Source organism: Oryx dammah, unplaced genomic scaffold (genome assembly GCF_014754425.2).
Source record: "Oryx dammah isolate SB20612 unplaced genomic scaffold, SCBI_Odam_1.1 HiC_scaffold_9, whole genome shotgun sequence".
Taxonomy (NCBI): Eukaryota; Metazoa; Chordata; class Mammalia; order Artiodactyla; family Bovidae; genus Oryx; species Oryx dammah.
The window spans coordinates 45,796,358-45,820,668 of record NW_024070193.1 but is presented as its reverse complement, the minus strand read 5'-3'; the positions used below and the strand labels follow the sequence as shown (position 1 = coordinate 45,820,668).

At 45.0% G+C, this 24,311-nt stretch overlaps 1 protein-coding gene across 10 annotated transcripts in view; it reads left to right on the top strand.

The window, feature by feature from the left end:
• TRAK1 (trafficking kinesin protein 1) overlaps positions 1-24,311 on the top strand; it is a 156,300-nt gene that overhangs the window by 84,315 nt on the left and 47,674 nt on the right. Inside the window, exon 1 of one of the 10 annotated variants that reach the window (XM_040246059.1) lies at positions 9,639-10,375. The exons of 5 other annotated variants lie outside the window; for them this stretch is intronic. In XM_040246059.1, coding sequence (XP_040101993.1) covers positions 10,312-10,375 — 64 coding nt within the window. In that variant the 5' untranslated portion in view covers positions 9,639-10,311. Of the gene's footprint in view, positions 1-9,638; positions 10,376-19,179; positions 19,410-24,311 lie in introns of those variants that run through there. 4 more of the 10 variants (XM_040246061.1, XM_040246062.1, XM_040246057.1 and 1 more) reach the window with 4 other exon arrangements.

Here is a 24,311-nt window from a genome sequence, read left to right as displayed (position 1 = left end):
TTAAATCTTTCTGCTGAGGAGGGGTCTGTGAGCCTTGCTGAGCCAGAGGTCTGTGGAAGCACAGGTTAAGAGCCCTGCTCTGTACTTGGTGTCCTTTCTGGATTTCATCTGTGTGTTTACATGTGTAACCCAGGAGATGCCATGGTTCACACCACTGTGACTCACCCGTGTGTTTTTCTTTGTTTTGTTTTTTTTTTTTATTTTATTTTATTTTTAATTGGAGGATAATTACTTTACAATATTGTAATGGTTTCTACCATCACCAGTGTGTGAAATCAATTGTGAGGTGTGTGGGAAGACAACATAAACCGTCCCTTCATTTTATTTTTTTTGATTTTTTTGAAAGTAGAGATGTCCCTTCATTTTAGATTTATTTTCTGCATCAGTCAGGGCAGTGGGTGGGAATCAGGGTAAGGGGTTCTCCAGGGGGTTCTGATACACTCCCCAGGTGAGACTCCCTGGATAATAGGCACACCTACACCATTGCTTCAGAAATCAGAGTGGACACCTTGGGTGTCAGAAGGTGGGCTAATACTGATCTCCTTTGCCCACATGTCATCCCTCAAAGGAGACAAGCAATGCTTCGTTTTTTAAATCTGGCCCTTGCCTGGCTTGTTAAGGAGGGGCAAGAAGGCTTTGGGTATCCACCTTTACCTGGTGGTAGAATGCTCTTTTCAGAAAGATTTCAACAGTCCAGTGGATGTTTACCCCTGCAGAGTCTGAGGGACACACAAAGTGAAAACGACCTACACAGCAAATGAACCCATAAACATGGGACAGTTAAGATTTGATGGTCCAGCAAGAAGAAAGGATAGTCTTACTAGTGTGCCAGGCACAGTTTTTTAATGCTTTACAGATATCTCAGTTACTTCCCACAGTGACCACTGAATAAAAAATTCCGGCTATCCCTCATGCTACTGATGAGGACACTGAGGCTCAGGGAAGTTAAGTTTGCTCCAAATCACACAGCTAGTAAGGTGGGGTCCTTTTTTCCCTATTTTATTTCTTTTTTAATCAAAGGATAATTGCTTTACAGAATTTTGTTGTTTTCTCTCAAATATCAACATGAATCAGTCACAGGTATACATATGTCATGATGGGATTCTGAGTTTCCAACCTGGATTGTCTGGTCTAACTTTATGTCTTAATTAATGATTCTCTCAGAGAAGCTAAATAAGAAAAAAATTCAGTTTAAGAATAAAGTTCATTTAGTAAACATGAAAAATGCGAACCCTGTTTTAGAATATGTCAGTAGCTTATTTTGTTCATAAAAATGTGTCTGACATGTTCAAAATTGATTTTTTTTTTCAAAAGGTCATTGTCCCAAGTGACACTTAGCCTGTCATAGCTTAGTTTCAAGATGAGGTTTCCTTCTTGCCTGCAAATTCCCCCCCCTACATCCTGTGGTCTGTAGGTCATGCTTCCTGAATTCAGGTGGAAATGACTGTGTTATTCAATGTGTATTGATAAAGAAGCACTTTTATCACAGACCTTTTCTTGAAGTTTTAATAACTGCATTATAATACAGTTGCTTCTTTATAGTCCTTTGTATCTTATGTCTTTAAATCTTTCTGCTGAGGAGGGGTCTGTGAGCCTTGCTGAGCCAGAGGTCTGTGGAAGCACAGGTTAAGAGCCCTGCTCTGTACTTGGTGTCCTTTCTGGATTTCATCTGTGTGTTTACAGATTTTTCTAGTCACAAAGTAGTCAGTGGACACCTGCCATGAGGACTGCTGTGTTGGTGTGTGGATAGCTGTGGCTCCTTCTGCGTCCTTTCCCTAGGTCCATGTTTTTGGTAACTTTTTGGTTAAAGAGCATTTGTCAGAAACGAAATCTCTCTGTGTCTCAAGTGCAAATGATCTGCTGACGACTTCAACAGAACAATCCTTTCCCTAAGAAGAGAGGTATTGTTAGTAGCTCAGTCGTGTCCAACTCTTGGCGACCCCATGGACTGTAGCCCACCAAGTTCCTCTGTCCATGGGATTCTCCAGACAAGAACACTGGAGTGGGTAGCCATTCCCTTTTCCAGGGGATTTTCTTGATCCAGAGATTGATCCCAGGTCTCCTGCATTTCAGGCAGATTCTTTACCATCTGAGCAACCAGGGAGGTGCCAAGAAGAGGTTGTAAAGCAGATGAGAGTTTCAAGACATCACCTCATTTTATGCTTTTGCCATAAAGTACTATTAAAGAATCAGTCAACAAGTATTTATTGAATGACTAGTATGTACCTGTAATCTTTTGTGAGCTTGACTTTGTTTGAGTTCAAGTTGATGTTTTCTGGCTAAGGAAGTGAAAACATCTGATTACTGATTTTCTTTTACTACCTAACCTGGGACTTTGCACCGGGTAGGGCTGACACAGGATGATCTCAAGGCCCTTGGCTGGCATCCTGTACCAAGCTGTCTACCTTGCTCGTGTGGAAGGAGCGGATGGAGTCTGGGCAACTGCAGTTAATCCAGCTCCCCGTCCCATTTTAATTTTGTAAAATTTAATTTAAACAACAACAACAAAGAATCAAAGACCATTCATCTAGTCCAACTGTTACTGTACAGCCCATGTCTACTTCATGTTTAAAAAGGCTGAAGTCCGCCTAGTGCCTTGCATGAAATAGGTACTTAACAAGTGCTAATTAAATAAGAACATGCAAAAGTATCTTTTAAGTTAAAAAACAAGTTTTTCTCCCTCTTTTTTTTTTTTGCAAAGACAAAGCAAAATTACAAACAATGTATAGTATAGAAAGATCACTTTGTTGCCACTTTCCAGAGACTGCCTTCATCTAACTCAAATCCTAAATGAAGTGAAGTGAAAGACAGGAAAGTCGCTTAGTCCTGTAGGACTCTATGCAAGTTGCTCAGTCATACACGACTCTTTGAGACTCCATGGACTGTAGCCCACCAGGCTCCTCTGTCTGTGGAATTCTCCAGGCAAGAATACTGGAGTGAGTAGCCATTCCCTTCTCAACCCAGGGAGCTTCCCAACCTAGGGATCGAACCCAGGTCTCCCACATTGCAGGTGGAGTCTTCACCATCTGAGCCACCAGGGAAGTCCAAAATCTTAAGTGAAACAAAAGTAAAGACTCCACAGTATGCACTGAGCCTGTGCAAACTGAATTAAATTACACACAATGCTGACCTTCTGAAGGGAGGGATCACAAGTTCTATGAGGTGTGACCTAAGAGACAACATGGTGCATTTGTGTTTGTGTGTGTAGGAGGGGTCCATGTGGAGCACTGACAAACATTGTGGTGGGTGGGTTGAAAGAAGGAAGGAAAGATGAATGATGGGTGTCGGGGAAGGTTGTACAGAGGATGGAGAAGGGATCTAATGGCTGGGGAAAACGTTTCATTATCCTTTGCTAACAAATAACACTGAAATGTACGCGTTACCGTATACTTATAAACACTTGCCTTGAGTTTTCTCATGTAAACGCTATTGCACTAGTTGTGTCCTTTCTGTCATTCGCAAGACCTCAGGCCATTTTGTTTGCAGGTGAGGACCTGAGGGAGCCCTGGAATTGTGCCTTCTCCCCTCTTACACTCACTCCTCATGTGAGCAGGTTCTTCCTTGGGCCCATTTTCATCGCTTTTTAGCAGAAGTCTGCAGGTGGACTTCTGCAGACAGAGAAGCTCTGGCTGCACAGTCACTTCCCATGTGTCCGCAACACACAGTCAAGGCCCCCCACCCCACCCCCTGCCATCCTCATCCCCAGGTGTGGGTCAGGGTGTCAGGCATCAGTGCGGAGGGGGAATAGAAAATGCCTATCTCTGAAAGTCCAGGGTGGCCACTGCCATACCACCCCAGGTGCCGACGGTACCAGGAACCCCAGGATCTGGTGAGCAAGGCAGCTGGGTGCTCATACCAGGAGACAGATGACTCTGCGACCTTAGGCCTGCTTTGTCACCTGGCAACTGCCAGCTTCCACTCTTTCTCAACAATCCAGATTCCAGTGTTGTTGTGTCTTTGCTTTTTTTTTTTTTTAAGAACAAAAATGGTTGGCAAGCAATCCTGTACGGATTGACTGTTTTCCTTTTCAAGGGAATCCAGCATGTCTAACACAAAGCTGGAACAGACTCAGGTGGGAAATTGACATGACAGCTCAGCTTGTTAGCCCATCTGCACCCCCCTCCCCACCCGTGATGGGCTCAGGCCTAGTGATTCTGGGTTATGGTTTGTGTTCTGCGCTTCTGATTTATGTTTTGAACCCTGGAACATCTGCTACGTGACTTGCTGGTCCAGGAATGAGATGCCCCATGCAGCCCTCCCGGGGTGCAAGAAGCAAACTGGGAACCCCAGCAACACATCAGAAATCTGTTTCTTCTCTGTGCCCTCCTCAGGTGCTTGAGTGATTTTAAGGAGGGCTTCCAAGCTGGGGTACTCTTTGTCTCTGGAGAGCTTTGTTGGGTGCTATCTGCCGCCTCTGTTCTGTCCCCATCTTCTCCCTGGAGGTGGCATGGGTGCCTGCTTTTCCTGTGCCTGAAATGAGGTGGAGATGGTTTGGGAGGGGATAGTTGACAGCAAGCTGTTCGTTAGCGGCCTGCCTTCTGCCACGGGAGCTCGGTGACTGGCAATAGCAGTGTTTTAAAAAAATAAAGATCAGAAAGAAAACTCTGCAGAAGCATCCTGTTAGTTAATTTTCTGCAGCCAGTGGAGGGAAGGCCTGCTTGTCAGCCTGTATTTCATGCGAGTCCCCCTGACCCCATCAAGAATGGAGGATTAGGAAGCCCTCCCCTCTTCTGTCCTGGCTGCTCTGGGATGCAGGTAGAAGGCTTGTAGTACTTCTTGAAGGGAGGAAAGCTCTGGGGACCAGGGGCATGTTGCAGAGGAGGACTGGGGCCCTGAGTGGTTCTGCTTCCAACCAGAGGGAGGAGCACAGAGAGCTACCCTTCTCCCACCTGCTTGTCTGGTTGGCCACCCAGGGGCCCTGGTGTGGCCCATGCTCATCATCTGGGGTGTGGAGGAAGGTGGCATGTGGCATGTAACATCTGAGACACTTCAAGGCAAACTCATAACTGCATCAGTTGTAATTTAATCCAAAAGTGTTAGCATGTATTCATTTTTTAAATGTGTGAATAATTTATTTTGAATTCTTATTCATACATATATATGCATATGAGTATATAAAATTATGTATGTGTATGTGAATTACTACACAGCTAATAGTTTAAAACTTGGAAATTTTATTATATTCTTTTAATCATTTAAGCTGGCCACCTGATATGAAGAGTCAACTCATTGGAAAAGACCCAGATGCTGGGAAAGATTGAGGCCAGGAGGAGAAGGGGGCAGCAAAGGATGAGATGGTTGGATAGCATCACTGACTCAGTGGATATGAATTTGAGCAAATTCCAGGAGATCGTGAAGGGCACGGAAGCCTGGCATGCTACAGTCCACGGGGTCACAAAGAGTCAGACAAGACGTAGCAACTGAACAGCAAACATTTGTTTGATTAGGAGTTCTCTCGTAATTAGAGTCTTCTTAATTTGGCATGCCCAATCTGTTAGATTCTCCTAAATGCTTACAAAACAGGATACATAACTAACTTTGCAGCTCAGGAGCTGATCCTCCTCCTACCTGGGGGTAGTTGTGGCCACAGCATCAAGTTTTCCTATTCTTTTACCTGCCTCCTCATTCCATATCCGGTTGGCTTATTCATAGCCACCCTACTTAGAATGATGTTCATGCAGTGCTTTATGAAAAATATTAGTGACAGAAATAGAACAGTCACACACACCTACCCTCCCTTGCTTAATATAAATTAAAAATATCTCCCTATTATATTCCACTTTCCTTTTTATGTCAGTTGCCTTATTCACTTGGTTGCCCTTTTTGTTTTCATGTTCATTGATATTCATGGTCTTGACAACCTTTAACTGTTATTGATTGTATTTTCTTTTTGACGTTAGAATTATCACAAGCTGGCAATGTGATGTCCTTTTAAGTGGGCTCTGACACCTGATCACTCCTACCCCAGACCTTTTGGAGCGGTTGTTTACTTTTGTGCAACATGCTATTGCAGGCCTATCTTGATTTTTCCTGCTCCAAGACATGGAATCAACAACTCTCCAAGAAGCCCTGTTAAAGTTGGCATCAGAAGGCTGATCTGCTGAGGATGGGTAGAGAAATATCCCTTTAATTCCAACCCCCTTTTTTCTTTCAAATTTTATTTGTAAATACTCCTTCAGTGTTTTCTCAGTTATTGACAGAAAAAGTTTTAGAGGTGGTTGGTACCTGGTTTGTATTCAGTTGCTCTTGGTTTTTGCTGAGCAATCCTGGTCAAATGACTTCAGCTCTCTGAGCCCCCTTCCCTCGTCTGCCCAGCGAGGGGCGTCTTAGGTAGCAGGGGTCTGAGGAGTGAGTGAGCGGTGAAGGGCTGAGGCCTGATGTGCAGTCAGCACTCCTTAAATAGTGTTGAGTGAATGAACAGGGGCTTCTCTCAGGCTGCTTCTGGGACCTGTCCCGATTCCTGATCCGGGGGTGGGTCAGGAAGATCCCCGGAGAAGGAAATGACAACCCACTCCAGTGTTATTGCGTGAGAAATCCCATGGACAGAGGTGCCTGGCAGGCTATAGTCCAGAGTCGCAAAGAGTCGGACGCCACTGAGCATGCATGCACACTTGGATTTTAACCTTGGAACCATCTCTGCAGAGTTGTGAATGGATTACTTTATCCTTTGGAGCCTATCACACAGCAATTTTGATATAGATGTTCAATTTAAAACTTGCTCAAAACAAAAAAAAGTTGCTCAAGGCCCATAAAATTCACCCATAAATGATGCTGTTTCTTTACTCATTTCTTCCCTTTGCATTTTCTTAAAAAGTAAATTAGGTGTATACAATCTTTGGATTTGATAAAAGTCACGTTCAGTGATATGTTGCTATTTAGAAATGGCCCCTCCCACCCCTAGATTACCACTCCTGCTCATTACTGTGAACTCCAGGCCTTTTATTATGCTGGAACAAAGCTAATAAATGACGTTTCTACCTCATTTCCCTAATTATAGCTTAGAAAATTGTGCTATCTTTTTAATTGCTCGTATTGGGCTTGTTTCCTTTTTTAAAGAATTAGAGTGATGAAGATGATTGCAACTAACATTGGTTGCAGACTCACTTTGTCCCAGGCACTGTGCTGAGTGCTCTCCTGTGCATTAATTAATGCCTCACCCTGTCTGTGCGGCAGGTATTATAGTCACGCCATTTAGCAGGTAAGACTCAGGTGTCTAAGAAGGTCACAGATGGCAAATGAGGAGCCTGAACCAAACTTCAGGCCATCTGACTCCAAAAGCCCTTGCTCTGAGCTATGATATTAAACTGCCTGCCATCAGTAGTCCATCCATCTATGTATCCATCCATCCATCTATTCATGATTTTTTGCTTCTGTGGTGATATGGTATATAAATAAAATATTTTAAAAATTCATAGCACCGTGAGGTAAATGTGCCAAGCCTTTGTTGAAAAGTGTTAGTCACTCAGCCATGTGCAACTATTTGCGACCCATGGACTGTAGCCCTCCAGGTTCCTCTGTCCGTGGAATTTTCCAGGCAAGGATACTGGAGTGGATTGCCATTCCCTTCTCCAGAGGATCTTTCCAACCTGGGGATCAAACCCAAGTCTCCTGCTTAAGCCTTTGTTGAAGAGGTTTCTAACTGCACCTGACTTTTCTATGATGGTTTATGGAGTTTGCATTCTTTGTTCCTTTATTCTATCTTCATTTTGAAAGTTCATACTAGACCTCACCCTCTGTACTGGATTGAACCTGTTAAACATGCTGATTTTGAGGAAACTATTAACTGTCCATTAGTTTATTTATGAGACCTATAATCATCTTTAAGAAGCACCTTAGGGAACTTTAAACAAACAAAAACCTCAGAAAATCTTAGGACACCAGCCTCAGCTCATCCGTCATGAGGAGTGACATCCGAGACACTGCCTGGTGGTTTGCTGTGGTGTTCTTGAGAGCTGCCATCAACGGCAGAGAGACATGATAAGGTCCAAAGGGAGATGAGTTCAGATAATGGGGGCAGTTACAGCAGGAATTAAAACTGTTGGCTGCTGACTTTAAATAGGTGAATGTCCTAGAAAATTTTAAATGTGTATCCAAGTTGGGGTCAGGGAGAGGGAAGGGCATATATAAACCACTGCCCCCTCAACATATGCACTCAAATAGTTTTCCTCTAAATTACCTACTACTCATACATACAGTTAGGCAGATACACACATATATATACATACACACACACTATAAAATCTACCCCCAAGTCTTTCTTTCCTACTGAAGAGCCTTGCCATGAAGTGTCGTCTGGGGACCAGCAGCCTCACTAGCATGTGAGAGCTTGTTAGAAATGCAGAAAATTGTGCGCAGTTGCAGACTCGAGGCATCAGAATCTGCACTTTAGCAAGAGCTCCAAATAATTCACATGCACATTAAAGCCTGGGCAGCGCTGCCCTAGAGGGATGCCTTTTCCTCCAAGTTTATTAACTAGGGCATCATGTGCCTTTGGAAGGAAAGAGGGAAAGCCTCCCTGTTTGATCACTGTGGAAGGAAAGAAGCTTGCCCTCCCAGTAGTGGAAAAAAGTCCTTTCACTATTACTCATTCCCACATTATACAGTCTTGAGTAGGAAATTAAGAGGAAAGCTGGACCAAGCTGGCACATTTGTTGCCATTGACGCCAACAGATGGTTACAGTACCCAGCTAACAGGCTGGTCAGGTTCCATAGGTAGTTTTGCTCGAGGGCAGCAGTTTTCAAGGGAGATTTTGCTCCCACGGGTCATTTGGCACCATCTGGAGACGCTTTTGGATGTCACGTCAACAGAGAGACAGGGTAGTTCTTCTAGCACCTAAATGGGTGGAGGCCATGCCCAGGACAGCGCCTGCAACAGAGAACAATCTGACCCTAACTGTGTGTCTGTAGTGCTGAGGTTGAGCAACCCTGTTTAGCAGATGACTTTAACTTATAGCAAGTCTAAAATCTATTTAATTATCCATTACTCATTTAAATAAAATATTTCAAACATGCTAAATAATTAGGACTAATAAATTTAGCTTCACTTTCCTTTTTTTTTTTTTTTGTAAGAAATAAAACGTTGTTGTTGTTTAGTCGCTGAGTTGTATCTGACTCTGCTACCCCATGGACTGTAGCCCAACCAGGCTCCTCTATCCATGGGATTCTCCAGGTAAGAATACTGAAGTGGGTTGCCATTTCCTCCTCCAGAGGATCTTCCCAACCCAGAGATAGAACCCTTGTCTCCTGCTTGACAGACAGATTCTTTACCACTGAGCCACCAGGAAGCCCAAACAAAACATTCACAATGCATTTATAAGGACAGTTTCAAAGTCCTATCCCCTTACTCCTTTCCTAGAGGGAACCACCTTCCTGAAGGTGGACAGTTTCCTTCTGGTGTATATTTTTGTACTTCGATAATACATTTTAGTGTCCATGAAAGCAGTCTATCTTATTGCACAAGCCCCTCTGTGATGGCTTTCTCCTCTATTTGTATGCTGCAGGCTGTTTTTCCAGGAGTTTGAGCCAAGGCATGAACAGAAAACAGGACTGTATCTGTATGAAAATGGTTCCCTTTTCTGAGAAATTTATATTTCCTTTAGGCAGCAGTCAAAATTTTTAAGGAAAGATGTTTAATGTTTAAAATCAGGTTGAGGAAAGAAGTTGCAGATTTTTAAATAGGTTGTTTTTCAAATGCAGAGTCCATAGTGACCCAGAATTAAGCAGATAGATAAACTTGTCCTGACATTTGTTGGAAGAGATGATGGTGATAATGTTCCTGGCACCACCCTCTTCCCTGCCTGCACGCCCTCCTTTCTCCCAACGTGGCACCTCTCAGCCCCTGCTCCCAGCATCCTTGGAAGACATTTCCTCCATCTCTGCATCATTTTTTTTTTCCGAGCTGGCCTGTTTCTATGGCAACTGTTAGATTGAAAGATGAGCGGGAGTGGGGCAGCGAGGCTGGAGTGAGACCTCGGGGTGGTGGTGTGTGTCCCTGACGTCACCCTCTGTGCTCCCGGATAGGACAGCTCTGGCTACTCCCATTCAGGGCTGCTGGCCACTGCCGCTTTATTAGCAGGACTGCCAGGGTCTCTGATAGCTGTGCTCCTCCTCTTCCCCCTCCATGATTTTCCTTTTTACTGCCCCTTTTCCGTCCTGGCTCCAGACTGTCATTAAGGATGCACAGCTTAATTCTGGCATGTTTGGGGATGCTCTTCTGCCCGGCATTCTGGAAGGGCAGGGGGGCATGGCAGCGTTTCACCTGACGTCGATGGTGCCGTGAAGTCCATTCTTTCCTTTGCCAGAATACTGACTATGCAGAAATTTATCGAAGCGGATTATTATGAACTAGACTGGTATTATGAAGAATGCTCAGACGGTAATTATGGCTCCTGTGAAACAGAGCGGGGATGTGTAGGGCCATTGTCTCCCTTTGGGGGAGGGGGTGTCCTGGAACCTTCCTGGGGAGACGGGAGGAGGGAGGGGCACGGGAGCAGCACCACATGGCTCTGACCGTTGCGAACGCGTGGTGAAGCGGGGACAGCAGGTGGGCAGGGCTCGTGGTGGGGGGAGGCTCCTTGGCAGTCTGGAGATGGTGTTGGCGTGCTGGGCTTCTTGTGAGCATTGCACTTCAGTGGGACTGAATTCTGTCTGGGGTGATTTGTGTGTGTGTGCATGTGTGTGTGTGCAAGTGGAGGTGTCATCATCTATGGTCCAGGGACTAATGTCTTCAGGAAGTGGTCCTCTGGCCTTGGAGAATCCAGCTTTCCTGGGCCCAGACCTGGGAGCCCAGGGGAGGCTGGAAAAAAAGGCAGAAGCAGCTTCCCACCTGGCAGTCAAGTCAAACGAATTATCTTGCGGGATCCCACAGAGATGGAGGTGGGAGATGTTGGGAGCGGCTGGAAGAGTCTGTATCCTTCCCGTTTGGGCAGGTAGGGTGTGGTGCATTCCAGAGGAGACTAGGCGGAGTTTCTGTGGCTGGAGCAGCCTCGGGAGGTTCCAGACACCAGGAAATGGCACTCAGGTGCATTCTCAGGCCACAGGGGAGGGGCCTCAGGTGCCTGTGGGGTTGGCATCAAATTGTATATGACACAGTTAACCTGTCGTCTTTAATTTCTTCTTTGAGGTAACCCTCTATCACATGCCTTTACATAAACACACTCACACAAGAGGACCCAATATCTATATACTTGAAGGGTCCATTCCCTGGTGATCATAATGTTCTCAGCCCACATGAGCCAGTAATAGGTAAAGTAACTGCTTTTTAATTGAATCGGGAGTTTCAGATCACTCTAACATGACTACATTTGATTAACCTGAATGATGTAACTGGCTGGGACCTGGCCTCATTAATAAGCTGAAGAACTGCATAATTATCTCTGTATTTGCTAATTTCAGCCTTGACTGTGAGCCACAGAAGAAAGGCCAAGAGCCTTTGTTGGAGGGGGTGGGTGGATATTTAAGCGCCGAGAAACTTCCCCAGCTGAGCCCCACCATCCCCGAGCGTTAGATGCAGACATTGCCATGTCGAGTCCCTGTGCATCTGTAAACATCTTGAGTGATGATGCTGGTGGGCAGTTCCCAGGGTCATGAAGGGGAAAGATGACTCAGTTGTTTTCTTTGGGGTATATTATTCTTAAAGCAAGTTCCTATCCTATTACCCAACTCCAGGCGGCAATTATAGGGGTGCTTCTTTTCAGATTTCATCATTGACTTCTTGAATTTTCCTTGGTGATTTGTGACTCACTGAAGCCTCCATAACTTTTTAGAGGGTGGACCACTGGAGCATGGCACATTGGTTACAGCAGACGGCATGTCCCACCTCCACCGCCCAGTGGAGGTGTTGGGTGTGCCCATGGCTCCCCGGAACCGTCCTGGAAGTGACGGAAGTGGCGGGGGAAGGTTTCTTACTATCTTGCCCTGATTGTGACACTGTCCAGCTTTATTTACACCCTTGTCTGAGGAAATGAAGGCAGTTACTCGCAGTGCTCAATCTGAAGGGTGAGAAGAGGCCTGCTGTTGTCTGGGTGTCTCTCAGAAGGATTTTCTTACCCAGCTGTTTCTTGGTTGAGTCTTTTGGCCCCAAGCAGCCAGATCTCTCTTCTTCCAGCAGAAAAGGAAAACAGAAAAAGAGGCAGCTCATCTGTCCAAGGGTAAATAAATGTTGATAGCAGTTACTGTCTGAGTGTATGCTGAGTGAAATAGTTGCTTTTCTCCTCCGTACCAATTTGGATGAAGTAGAGAAGGCCACTGGGACAGAATTTGCTGGGACAACTGACATTTTCATAATCCCATTTTAAAGATAGTTAGCAAAACAGGGAATCAAAGGAATGGAAGCTCAGAACTAATGCGGTTTAGGAAAGCCCACAAAAGGGAGTGGGGAATTCAGGAATATGCTAATATTGACAGCGCTTGTTTATACACGTCTGACTAGTTGGGTTCTTTCCTGACCTTGCCAGGTTAGTCTGGAAATGGAGGCCGTGTGCCTTTGTTTTTATGCAGCTTTAAAACTGCAAAGCAGTCTTTGAATAGCCCTTTCATCTCCTGGTTCTGAACTTCCTGGTAAGGAGGCCAGGTAGGAGTTAGACACACAGAGTGTTGCTTTGTCTCTCTTATTTATTTGTCATTGGAATCTTTAATGTGGGAAACTTCCAGGGAGCTTTCCATAGTAATAACAAAAGATGAGTCAAATGTTTTTTAAAAAGATGTAAAATCATCATTTATGTCATAGTTACTGACTGGTACTTAAGTTGCAAGGTTAGCACCGAAAAAGTAGTACATAAGGGTGGAAATATAGACTGCAGGACAATTAGGGATCGCTCTGTTAAATGTGGACTTAAGAAATGGCTGCTGTTCTCTTTTGAGGTTTATTCAGTCTACTGACTGTATCCTTCCCCCTTAATGAGTTTTAGTTGTGGAGTCTTAATACTCTGTCTCATCCCCTCAGCCCCCGAAACACAATCAGACTCCAGAGGGTATAACGGGCATGGGGCAGATGCTTAGAATAGTAAGCAGTTGGAGAGGTTGATTGCCCAGTACCTTAAAGTGATTTTTGGAGGTTTGAAACAGCCAATGATCAACACAGTAGTACAGCAGTGGCCTGTGCAGAATTTGCACACATGCACTCAGCATTTATAGCTTCGAATTCTAGCATCAAACAGGTTCCTGGTTACCCGCATTAACTGTGTCCCATCTCTTAATTGCAGGAACTTCTAAAACCTGGCAAATCATGAGTTACCCCATTATTTAAAAAGCATATTCCCAGACTAACTGCAGACCAGGAGAGGCCCTGAGTCTTTAGTGCCTGCTGTAGGTGATTCTTTGCAGCAGGTATGCTTGGAGAACAGTGCCATGGAGACCATCCTGGGGCCCAGGGGTCTGGAAGATGATTCTTTCAGTCTGTCATTAAATCTTAGGTTGTTTCTTGGCTCCACTGGTCACTTAAGAAAAATATGCTTAGAAAGAGTGTGAGGCCTTTTTAATTTTCAGAAAGGTTTGGGTTCAGGTATATGTCCCTGAGTTAAAGAAACGGAGTGCACTTTCATAATCATTCTAGAAATAGGCAGAATGGCTGGAAAAGCACGGGCCCGGAGTCTGCCTTTGAGGCCCGTGTTGCATTCTCTGTGGCTGTGTGGTATTTAAAAACAAAACTCAACTGATAAAGATAAAACTGGTGTTCTTCAACCATTCAGGATTTGAGCCTCATCCCATCTAGCAAGTAGAAAGAAACTTGGAGGAGCTATATGGAATGAAAGGCTTTTGTAGACAGAAGGCAGCAGGGACAAGAAAAAGGATTATCTCATCTTTCTTTGGGGGACGAGTGGGGTCTCTCAGGCCAATTACCTCATTACTGCTGACCAGAAAATTCCAGACTGTCTGGCTAAGACCTCATTCCTGGGAGAGGCTGAAGCTGCAATTAGGTCAGATATTAAGTCTTGGTTGACTGCCCCCAGGGCTTAGCACAAGCGACTCCATTGGAGGCCTGTTGTCTCTGTTTACCAGCAGTTAGGCACATCCTGGGACCCCATAAGCCTCCAGCAAACCCAACTTTCCCATCTGGTAAATGGGGACAACCCCACTGGGCAGAGCCATCTCATAGGATGGTAAAAGCATGTAAATAAAGTAAAAGCTCTTTGTGATCAGCGAAGTGCTAGGCCAGTACTTAATATTATCTTTTCAGAAACAGTACTAGTTACTAAGTTCTTTTTAAAAATTCCTCTGGAAAGGTAACTGGTTTGTTGAGCAAAATATAGTATCTTGCTGTATCTACCCTGTTTCTTGCTGTAATCTATTTTGTAATTATCCACCCTTATGTCGCCTTTTGCAACGTTACAGATTTGAATGTCAGGGTGGGAGATGGGGGTAGTTCATATTGATTTTATAAATGGAAACACTCAGGCAGATTACACAGTGATTACTCTTACAACTTCTTATCCATGATGAAAATCCATGGTGTTACATTTAGGTGGCACATTCGCTGTTCCCCGATTGCAGTGACCCCTAAAATATCACCCAGGGTCAGGGTGACTGGTTTGTGAGTGAAGTTTTGTCAGATATTTTAAGCATTCACTGACAAACTGTTACTAGGCTTTTGAGATGGTTTTCTGACTTTCCTGCACTTGTGTCAAACCTAGGTAAGCAGGCCCCATCATGTTTCGTGTGGAATGTGCCCCTGGAGGTAGACACTGACTTTCCCTTTCCAGACATAGCACTCTTCTGAATGACTGCTAAGAGGATATTTTTTTTTTAAGAGTTAAATGTAAATATATGATGTAGCTGTACATTTTTATCAGCAACTTTAGTAAAGCAGAGATAATGTCCTCCCTTAGCAAAGGGCTCAAGAGCTGAGAGAGGGCCAGAGGGAGCATAGAGACCAAGTTTTTAGAGCTTTGTGTTTCTCTGTTTTTTAAATAGCATAAGCAAGGGGCTTGGGGAAGTGACCTTTAGCGATGGGCCACCTTGCTCTGTATGGTCAGGGAAGTAAAAGGACAGCGAGGTTCATGGAAAATGGAGCAAAGTGCATGGCGCACAGAGGGGCAGGAGACTCTTGACTGTGGAGGAGGTGTAGCAGGAGTAGGCTACGCGGGAGATGCAGGTCTAGGAGTGCCAGACTCCCGTCTAAAGATGAGGGGCAGCCTCGGGCGTGCCTGTGCTGTGGGACTTTTTGTGATGATGGAAGCATTCTATGCTGTCTAGTTTGGTAGCCACTAGCCCGTTGTGGCTGTGGAGTGTCTGGAATGTGGCTACTGTCACTGAATTTTGGATTTCATTTCATTTTAATCAGTTGAGATTTCAATGTAAGTAGGTAGCTCTAGTGGCTTGCAACCACTCTTTGGACAGAGGAGGATGGAGCTTCGGGGAGATGCGTCCATGGAGGTTATGTGAAACAGAGCTGGAGAGGACCCTCACAGGAAGAGGTCCCTCTGCCCACTGGGAGGCAAGTGACACTTCCCTCCCATAGCCTCGAACTTCCCTGGACCAGGGTCAGAACCCACTCTGTTCCTTCTTGCTCCGAGCCCTTGCATTCCATTGGTCCCCACCGCTGGATAGCACACACTGTAGCTGCTTGACTGTTGGGGTGAGCAGCTTCTCAAGGGAGGGCCGGGCCACCCTCAGCTCCACACCCCACATCCATGTCCCATGGTCCATCTGTCACCTGGCCTAAGGACGGCCAGGCCTTCTTGCTGGCCTTGAAGTGTCATATTCTGCTTTGAATTTTGGAAAAACTGTTCTCTCAGAGAAGATGCACTTTGGCCCATCTCTCCCTTTAACCCTGAAGCGAATGCAGAGGTGGATGAGGTTGGAGAATTCCCTCACATTCCTGCAGAGGAAGTGGGGCAAAGGAAGGGGAAGGGGTTTGAGGTGGAGGTGGGGAGTACCCTGAAGAATGAGGGAACTGAGAGAATAGGGCTGACATGGTCAGGCTAGAGTAGTCTTGTGTTCATGACACCATGTCCTAAATTTATTTTTAATTTGCATGTATATATTTTAAATTATATAATACAAAGAGACTTGGACATCATTTACTAAGGGTAGCCTAGGATTGAGTTAAGAGCTGAGTATAACCAACTGGTAATGAGTAATATCACTTAATAGTATTTTCAAATATATGAAATCAGCTCTTGTTTTCATTTGTATATACTGCAGCCCCGCCCAGTAACCTGCACATCTCATAGTCCATCTGATACTCATGAATTAATTATGTACAAAGTGGAGATTTCTCCCTCCCTCCCTTCCCAGGCCTTAAGACTCACTGTCCTTTGAATTGAATTAACAAGCCCCAATTTGATAATGTCAATGAGATTAAAGAATGTATCCCCGCTCCCAGAGTGTATGCCTTTATAAACATTATATTTAAACTTATGAAGATTTTCAAATGTGATTTTGTGCTTCCTGCCACTGAATTCCTACCTACCTGACTTTTTATAAACAACACATTTTTACCATTGTAAAATGTAGCAGTTCTTTTCAGGTTCCAGAAAAGTAACCTGTCAAGGCATATGTCTTTAGGTATTAATTTTAATAAGATCTTTATTCTATTTCATTTTCTGTCTATAGGCACTGGTCTATGGTCTTCTATTCATTTTTATGGAGGTAGTGATTCAGTGTAGAGTACATTTTTAGCTGCCTAACAAGGATCTTATGCCAGCAAATTTGGAAAACTCAGCAGTGGCCGCAGGACTGGAAAAGGTCAGTTTTCATTCCAATTCCAAAGAAAGACAATGCCAAAGAAGGTTCAAACTACCGCACAATTGCACTCATCTCACATGCTAGTAAAGTAATGCTCAAAATTCTCCAAGCCAGGCTTCAGCAATACGTGAACCGTGAACTCCCTGATGTTCAAGCTGGTTTTAGAAAAGGCAGAGGAACCAGAGATCAAATTGCCAACATCCGCTGGATAATGGAAAAACCAAGAGAGTTCCAGAAAAATATCTCTTTCTGGTTTATTGACTGTGCCAAAGCCTTTGACTGTGTGGATCACAATAAACTGTGGAAAATTCTGAAAGAGATGGGAATACCAGACCACCTGACCTTCCTCTTGAGAAACCTGTATGCAGGTCAGGAAGCAACAGGAAGAACTGGACATGGAACAACAGACTGGTTCCAAATTGGGAAAGGAGTATGTCAAGGCTGTATTGTCACCCTGCTTATTTAACTTCTATGCAGAGTACATCATGAGAAACGCTGGACTGGAAGAAACACAAGCTGGAATCAAGATTGCCAGGAGAAATATCAATAACCTCAGATATGCAGATGACACCACCCTTATGGCAGAAAGTGAAGAGGAGCTAAAAAGCCTCTCGATGAAAGTGAAAGAGGAGAGTGAAAAAGTTGGCTTAAAGCTCAACATTCAGAAAACGAAGATCATGGCATCCGGTCCCATCACTTCATGGCAAATAGATGGGGAAACAGTGGAAACAGTGTCAGACTTTTTGGGGGGGCTCCAGAATCACTGCAGATGGTGACTGCAGCCATGAAATTAAAAGATGCTTACTCCTTGGAAGAAAAGTTATGACCAACCTAGATAGCATATTCAAAAGCAGAGACATTACTTTGCTGACTAAGGTCCGTCTAGTCAAGGCTATGGTTTTTCCTGTGGTCATGTCTGGATGTGAGAGTTGGACTGTGAAGAAGGCTGAGCACCAAAGAATTGATGCTTTTGAACTGTGATGTTGGAGAAGACTCTTGAGAGTCCCGTGGACTGCAAGGAGATCCAACCAGTCCATTCTGAAGGAGATCAACCCTGGGATTTCTTTGGAAGGAATGATGCTAAAGCTGAAGCTCCAGTACTTTGGCCACCTCATGAGAAGAATTGACTCATTGGAGAAAACTCTGATGCTGGGAGGGATTGGGGGCAGGAGGAGAAGGGGACAACTGAGGAGGAGATGGCTGGATGGCATCACGGACTCGATGGACGTGAGTCTGAGTGAACTCCGGGAGATGGTGATGGACAGGGAGGCCTGGCGTGCTGTGATTCATGGGGTCGCAAGAGTTGGACACGACTGAGCGACTAAACTGAACTGAAGAAGGATCTGCAGCCTTAAAGATTCAAAGATGGACAAGACCAAGTTCCTGAACTTGTGCACAGAATTCTTGCTGACAATCTTGCCTCTGCTCAAGGCCTTCTTGGTTACCTGAGGGAGGTGACTGGGCAGACAGGTATTTTAGGCCTCCTGCTATAGCTTTTAGGAGCAGAGAGAACTGCCACAGTGTAGTGGGGAGGTGGCTAAAGCCCAGGAATTGTAGAATATGGTGTGATTCTCTGAGACACCAGTGCTTCAGGCTATCTTTCAGAGGATTTGGTGGAAGGACCTGCCATTTCACTGTTACAGGCAAGATCAAACAGTGCAAAGGAATTGATCATGAGATATGCAATAAAACTGGATTCTTTTTTTCAGGCAACTTTGCAAACTTTTAGGCTATAGATTTTACCCTCCTTATCCTGCAATTAGAAAAAAAAATTTATAAGTTTGGCTGTGAAACCATGGATGTAGAATAAGAGTGGAATTTATAAAATGCAGTTTAAAAAGAGCAAATGCAATATATTATTACCAAAGAAAGACTGGGATGAATTAGGCTTAACACAAGTAACGTTTCCTACAATTTTCCCTTTTCCTCTTGCTAGAAACCCAAATGGTCTTTTCCTTCTCTATTCAGCACTGTGTCATACTCTTGTCACACTCAAGATTTGTCTCCCTTTTGAGGCACACCCACAGAAACTCTCTCATGGAGAGTATTGGGCAATCAGTCACCAGCGCACCTCCTCTGCCAGAGCCCGAACTTTAGACAGGTGTATGTATCTGCTTGAGGCGTAATTGGTAAATTACCCTTTGCAGTCTCTCCGTGAAACTTCCAGGAAGTCACCATTCCTCATTGCTTCTGGGGGAGAAAAAGTGGGAGAAGAATCTGGATGCAGATAGCTGGCCTGACACCATGCACCTGCCTACTCCCCTCCCGTCTGACTCCATAGCACCTGTCAGAACCACCCCGCCCCCTACCTCCGTCCAGCCCCTCCCCAGGACTGGGTGGGGCTTTCCCCGTTCCTGATAGGTGCTTCACCCCCTCTGCCCCGCCTCCTGGCTCTGGGAGCCACCCCCTTCCGGGGCCACCTTGGTGACGATGGGCCAGTGGCCCTGTGCACACCCTCCATTTCAGCTGAGCCCGGGCATGTCTGTGGCCCCCACCAGGCCCCTGCGTGCGCCCCAGGGGCTCCGGCCCCAATGCCTCCTCCAGGAAGGCAGCCAGGAGCTCCCTCAAGCACAGCTCCTTAGGGTGATGTGTTGGCTCTGGGGTGACTTCAGCAATGTCCCTAAGAGATGTGGGAGAAGAAGAATGTTTTGAGTATGACTGCCAGAATGAACAGAGGAAACCCCCCCGGGAGCAGCAGGAGAGCCTGGACCTCTTGGAGGAGGGTAAATTCTGTTCTTTACTCCAGTCTGACCCTTTCCCTGTTAGCATCTGTATAGAACTGGCTGTTTTACTGCTCTCACAGCAGTCTTTTATTTCCTCAGTGGAGTATAAGGTCAAGTACACATGTCTTACATGGTGACTGTAAAGCCACCAGGAGAGAAGCTGTGTTTCCAGCATCCTGGGACGTCCCTTTGTCCCCTTTTTTCTTTGTAGTTTACACCTCCCTCCGATAGACCACTCACCGTCTTAACTTGTATCCCCTTTGGTTTGTTTTGCCTGTTCTCGACTATGTAAATGGAATCAACAGTGTGTATTATTTTGTCTAGCTTCTGTTGCTTAACTAATATCTTTGAAATTCATACCTGTTGCAAATATCAGTAGTGCCCTCCCTCTTTGTGGCATCTTAGCACTCTGTTTTAAGAGTTTTCATTGTTTTCTTTTGACAGAATGAGTTTTGGTGGGTTAATAGAAACTTGAGTCATTATTAAATGTTTTTATTTTAGGAAATTGTTTATTTTAAAAAATTATTAATCACCAATTTGAAATAGGGTTTTTTAAAATATATATATAGAGAGAAATATTTCTAACAGAAAAATATGAGCTGACATTGGAATTACCTGGGAACCTACCACCAGGCTATATCAAAGAGGTGCTGCTTTTTGAGAAGAAGGAGGGTATTAAATAAAGATATACCCAAATGCTGAGTGTGAGCTTCTTAGTTGGGCTTTTGGGGTTTTCATTCAGAACCTAGAAAAAGAGATTTTGCAGGGGAGGGGGGAAGTGGGGTAAAACAGAATGTTTAAAGAGCGACTGTGGGAAGGAAGTTCTTTAGGTTTTGAGTAAAAGCAATCAAAAGATTTTTTTTCAAAATTCTGCTCTCTGATGGCCTGTTTCCATGTCTTAAAAATAACTTTTGTTTTTTAAACAGTTTATAATTGGCTGTATACTGAACGTGTTTATCTTTTGAGGTTATTACCCTGGAAATGTTAACACTTCACCTATAGGACAGTTAAAAGTGTTTAATTGGCAAAGGGGAGCGGGGAGCAGGGGCTTCCCTTGTGGCTCAGCTGGTAAAGAATCCACCTGCAGTGTGGGAGACCTGGGTTCGATCCCTGGGTTGGTAAGATCCTCTGGAGAAGGGAACGGCTGCCCACTCCAGTATTCTGGCCGGGAGAATTCCATGGACTGTAAAGTCCACGTGGTCACAAAGCGTCAGACACAACTGAGCGGCTTTCAATACTACTACTAGGTGGGAGCAGGGCTGAAGCCCGGAGCCCCACCCAGTCCTTCCCTGAAGGAGATGATGGAGGTGAAAGGAGAGAGGAGTGACAGCCCAGGGGGGACTGTGCATTTATTGGGTTCCTGAAGGTGATCAGGAGAAAGGCATCTCTCTGTTCTAGCAGAACCAGGGCTGGCCCAGACCTCACTAGATCAGCTTGTGTCCCTTAAAGCCAGGCTACTAGGCATGTGGACTGGGAGCTTGTTAGAAATGCAGGCTCTCGGGCAGCACCACAGACCTGCTGAGTCAGGATCGACATTTTAACAATACCTTTAGGAAATTTCTGTGCGCAGTAAAGTATGAGATGAGCTGCTGTCTTACACCATAGTAAGATGATTTTTCAAATCAATTATTGAGCCATATGGTTCTAAATGAAAGGTTATAGTAGGTTTTAGAAAAGTAGCATATATCCTTGTCAAGAGAAGTAAAAATATATTGCACATATTTTATATATATATTTCATATATCTATATATTTTGAACCTTTAAAAAAAAAACTGACAGCCAGATGATAATGATGATGATAGCCTCTGTTTATTATGTATTTACTATGTTCCAGGCGCTATTCCAGGTACTTTTAAGTAGATTCATGCATTTAATCTTTAAAATAAGCATAGGAGTTTAAGGACTGTTATGATTTTCCATTTCATAGGTTTATAAGAAGAAATGTAAGCAACTCTTCTGAAGTAACATAGCTCGTAGGTGATTTCAACCTATGTAAACTGGCTCTAGGACCCTACATAGACTGCTCTTAAATACTGTGCTAGCAGTACTCAAGGTGGGGTCCCATCTAGCAGCATCAGTGTCACCCAGGAACATATTACAAATGCACATTCTTGGACCCTGCCCCAGACCTGCTGAATCAGACCTACTCGGGTGGGGCCCAGCGTCTGGGTTTTAATGCACCCTCTGCATGATTCTGGTGCACCTTGCCCTGTGCTGGTCCATGCCTCACGGATGCCAGGGTCTCTACTTTGTGATCATCTTTGACGGAGGGGAGGATTGGGGACCTGCTCTGTATTTGCCCTCTTAAGGTAGTCTGTTACAGTTCTCTTCCTGCTCTTAATTGTTCCCATCCAATTTCCCTCCTTTCTCTAATAAAAAAGCTTTTAGCTGTCCAGAAGGTGAAAATAATATTTTCAAGACAGTAACTGCAAAAGAAAGATACAGTTGATCCTCGGTATCCATAGGGGATTGGTTCCGGGACCACTGTAGGTACCAAAACCCATGAATACTCAAGTCCCTCATATAAAATGGCACAATATTTGCATAGAACCTACACAGATCCTTCCGTAACCTACACAGATCCTTCCGTATATATTAAATCTCTAGGTTACTTATTGATACAATGACTAATACTTTGTAAATGCTGTGCAAATAGGTGCCAGCCGTGGCAAATGTAGCAAATTCAAGTTTTGCTTTTTGTAACTTTTTGGAATTTTCTTTGTTTCTGAATATTTTCAATCTGGGGTTAGTTGAATCTGCATATGTAGAGCCCATGGATATGGAAGTTACACTTCATTATCAATGTGCCCAGTTTTCTTTGGAAAATAAATTTCACGAGACTTGCTTCCAGCCTGAAAGAAGCCTGTGGCGTAGATCAGGATGACAGGGATTTGGTTTGGAATGCTTGGTCTCTGTGTCCACTTTTGCTGGAAGCAAGGAGTTCACTGGGCAGGACTTGTTTTCTTCTGATCCTGTCACACTACCACATGTGCAAGAGAAGTCTCTGTGAATAGTGAAAATATGGGCTTGATGTAGATGTAACTGTGTTCCCTGGATTCTGAGGTGGTTTCCTACACTGTTAAGAGTTCCTAAAGAGGTGCTTTTGATTGAAAACTGAAAGATAAAATTAGTTTGGGGTAACAGATCAAACCAGTCAATCCTAAAGTAAAATCAACCCTGAATATTCATTGGAAGGACCGATGCTAAAGCTGAAGCTCCAGTGCTTTGGCCACCTGATGCAAAGAGCCAACCCATTGGAGAAGACCCTGATGCTGAGAAAGATTGAAGGCAGGAGGAGAAGGGGCGACAGACGATGAGATGGTTGATGGCATCACTGTCTCAATGGACATGAGTGTGAGCAAACTCCAGGAGATAGGGAAGCTCAGGGAAGCTTGGCATGCTGCAATCCAGGGGGTCACAAGAAGTCGGACACGATTTAGTGACTGAACAGCAACACTAATATTGGTAGCCAAGGATACAGGAGACATATGTTGGTCCCTCCCAGGTCACCTTGTGGGAGTGATAGGCACTTCCTGATGTCACCCATTTCATCTTCAAAGCGGCCTTTGAAATAAGCATTATTTCCATTTTGCATTCAAAGCAACTGAGACGCAGATAGGTTATCCAGAGTCCCAGGACTGTAAGCACAGAACAGGGCCCTCACCCTGCTGTGGGGTCTGCCCTCCACCGCACCTGGGCTCTCAGCTAGTAGAGCCGTGGGCCCTTGCCTTGCATTATCTCACATCATCTTCCTAACCCACGAGGCACCCAGAGAAGCAGCTTGCTTGGATCACACAGCTGTCAGAGGCAGCATGGCTCTTTTTTTCTTCAGGAGAGAAAATGTCTAGATTCTGTGTCCTTCTGGTCCCTGGCTTGTGTGGTGCAGAAACTGAGTTGATCTCAAGTGATTTCTTGCTGAGTGGTATTCTCTGAGGTGGGCTTTCTTGTTTTCCCCCATCCCTGAGATGGAGCGGGGGAGTCACACTGCTGCTGAGCGATGGTGCAGTGGTCACACCCCTCTGTGCCTGAGCTGTGATATCAGCTCCAGGAAGACACTGGTGAACAGTGGAGTTTTCTCATCACATCCTCGTGGTTTGTTGTGGGGCAGTTTCCTCCTGCTTTCTCGAGGAGGGGTCTTTGTCATGTTTTCTCACCTGGACGTTTCTGAGACTGTCACCCGGTTACCAGATTGGCCACTGATTTCCTGGCAGGTATATTCAGGATGGCCTTCGTGTAGCAGGATTTGAAAAGAGCATGTGGCGTGGTCTGGGGTGTACTGAGCCCTGAGACTATGAGAGAGTGCACGTCCCCTCATCAGAGGTGGCTCCTGCCAGTCAGTAGTCAGTCTTTTGGACACAGGCCAGTTTTCAGGGGCTGAGCACTACCCAGTAATTATCATCTGCAAAAAGCCGAGATGCAAATGATGCTGTTAGACAGTGGGAACCCAGAGCTTGATGGAGTGCCTCGGGCAGGTGTCCAGATTCTTTAGTGAAGAATTCCAAGGTGAAGCAGAGGAGCAGCACCAGTGGAGCTCATTCCTCCAGTCTGAGAGGGATTCCTCATTTCTCAGAGCCCCAGGGATCTCTGGGGCTAGAGGAGGAGGGCTGCACCATGTGGGGGATGGTGCTGTGGCCTGCTGGTGGTTGTGATGTCTTGTGGGGTGGGAATGTCCACCCCAGAGAGAAAGCGCCATCAGGCCTTGGCCCTGGGGTCTGTACTGATACAGGGCGCCTTGTAGGCCTCTGCCTTGTAGGGTCACATTAGAGAAAGGAGCTGGCCTAGCTTATCAGCACTGACCTCACCTCTGTTACAAAGGTCTCTCTGCCCATTGGTTTTGTCACCTTGGTTTCAGCCTGGGTTTGTTTGATAGTATCCATGGCTACACCACGCATGTCCCTTGC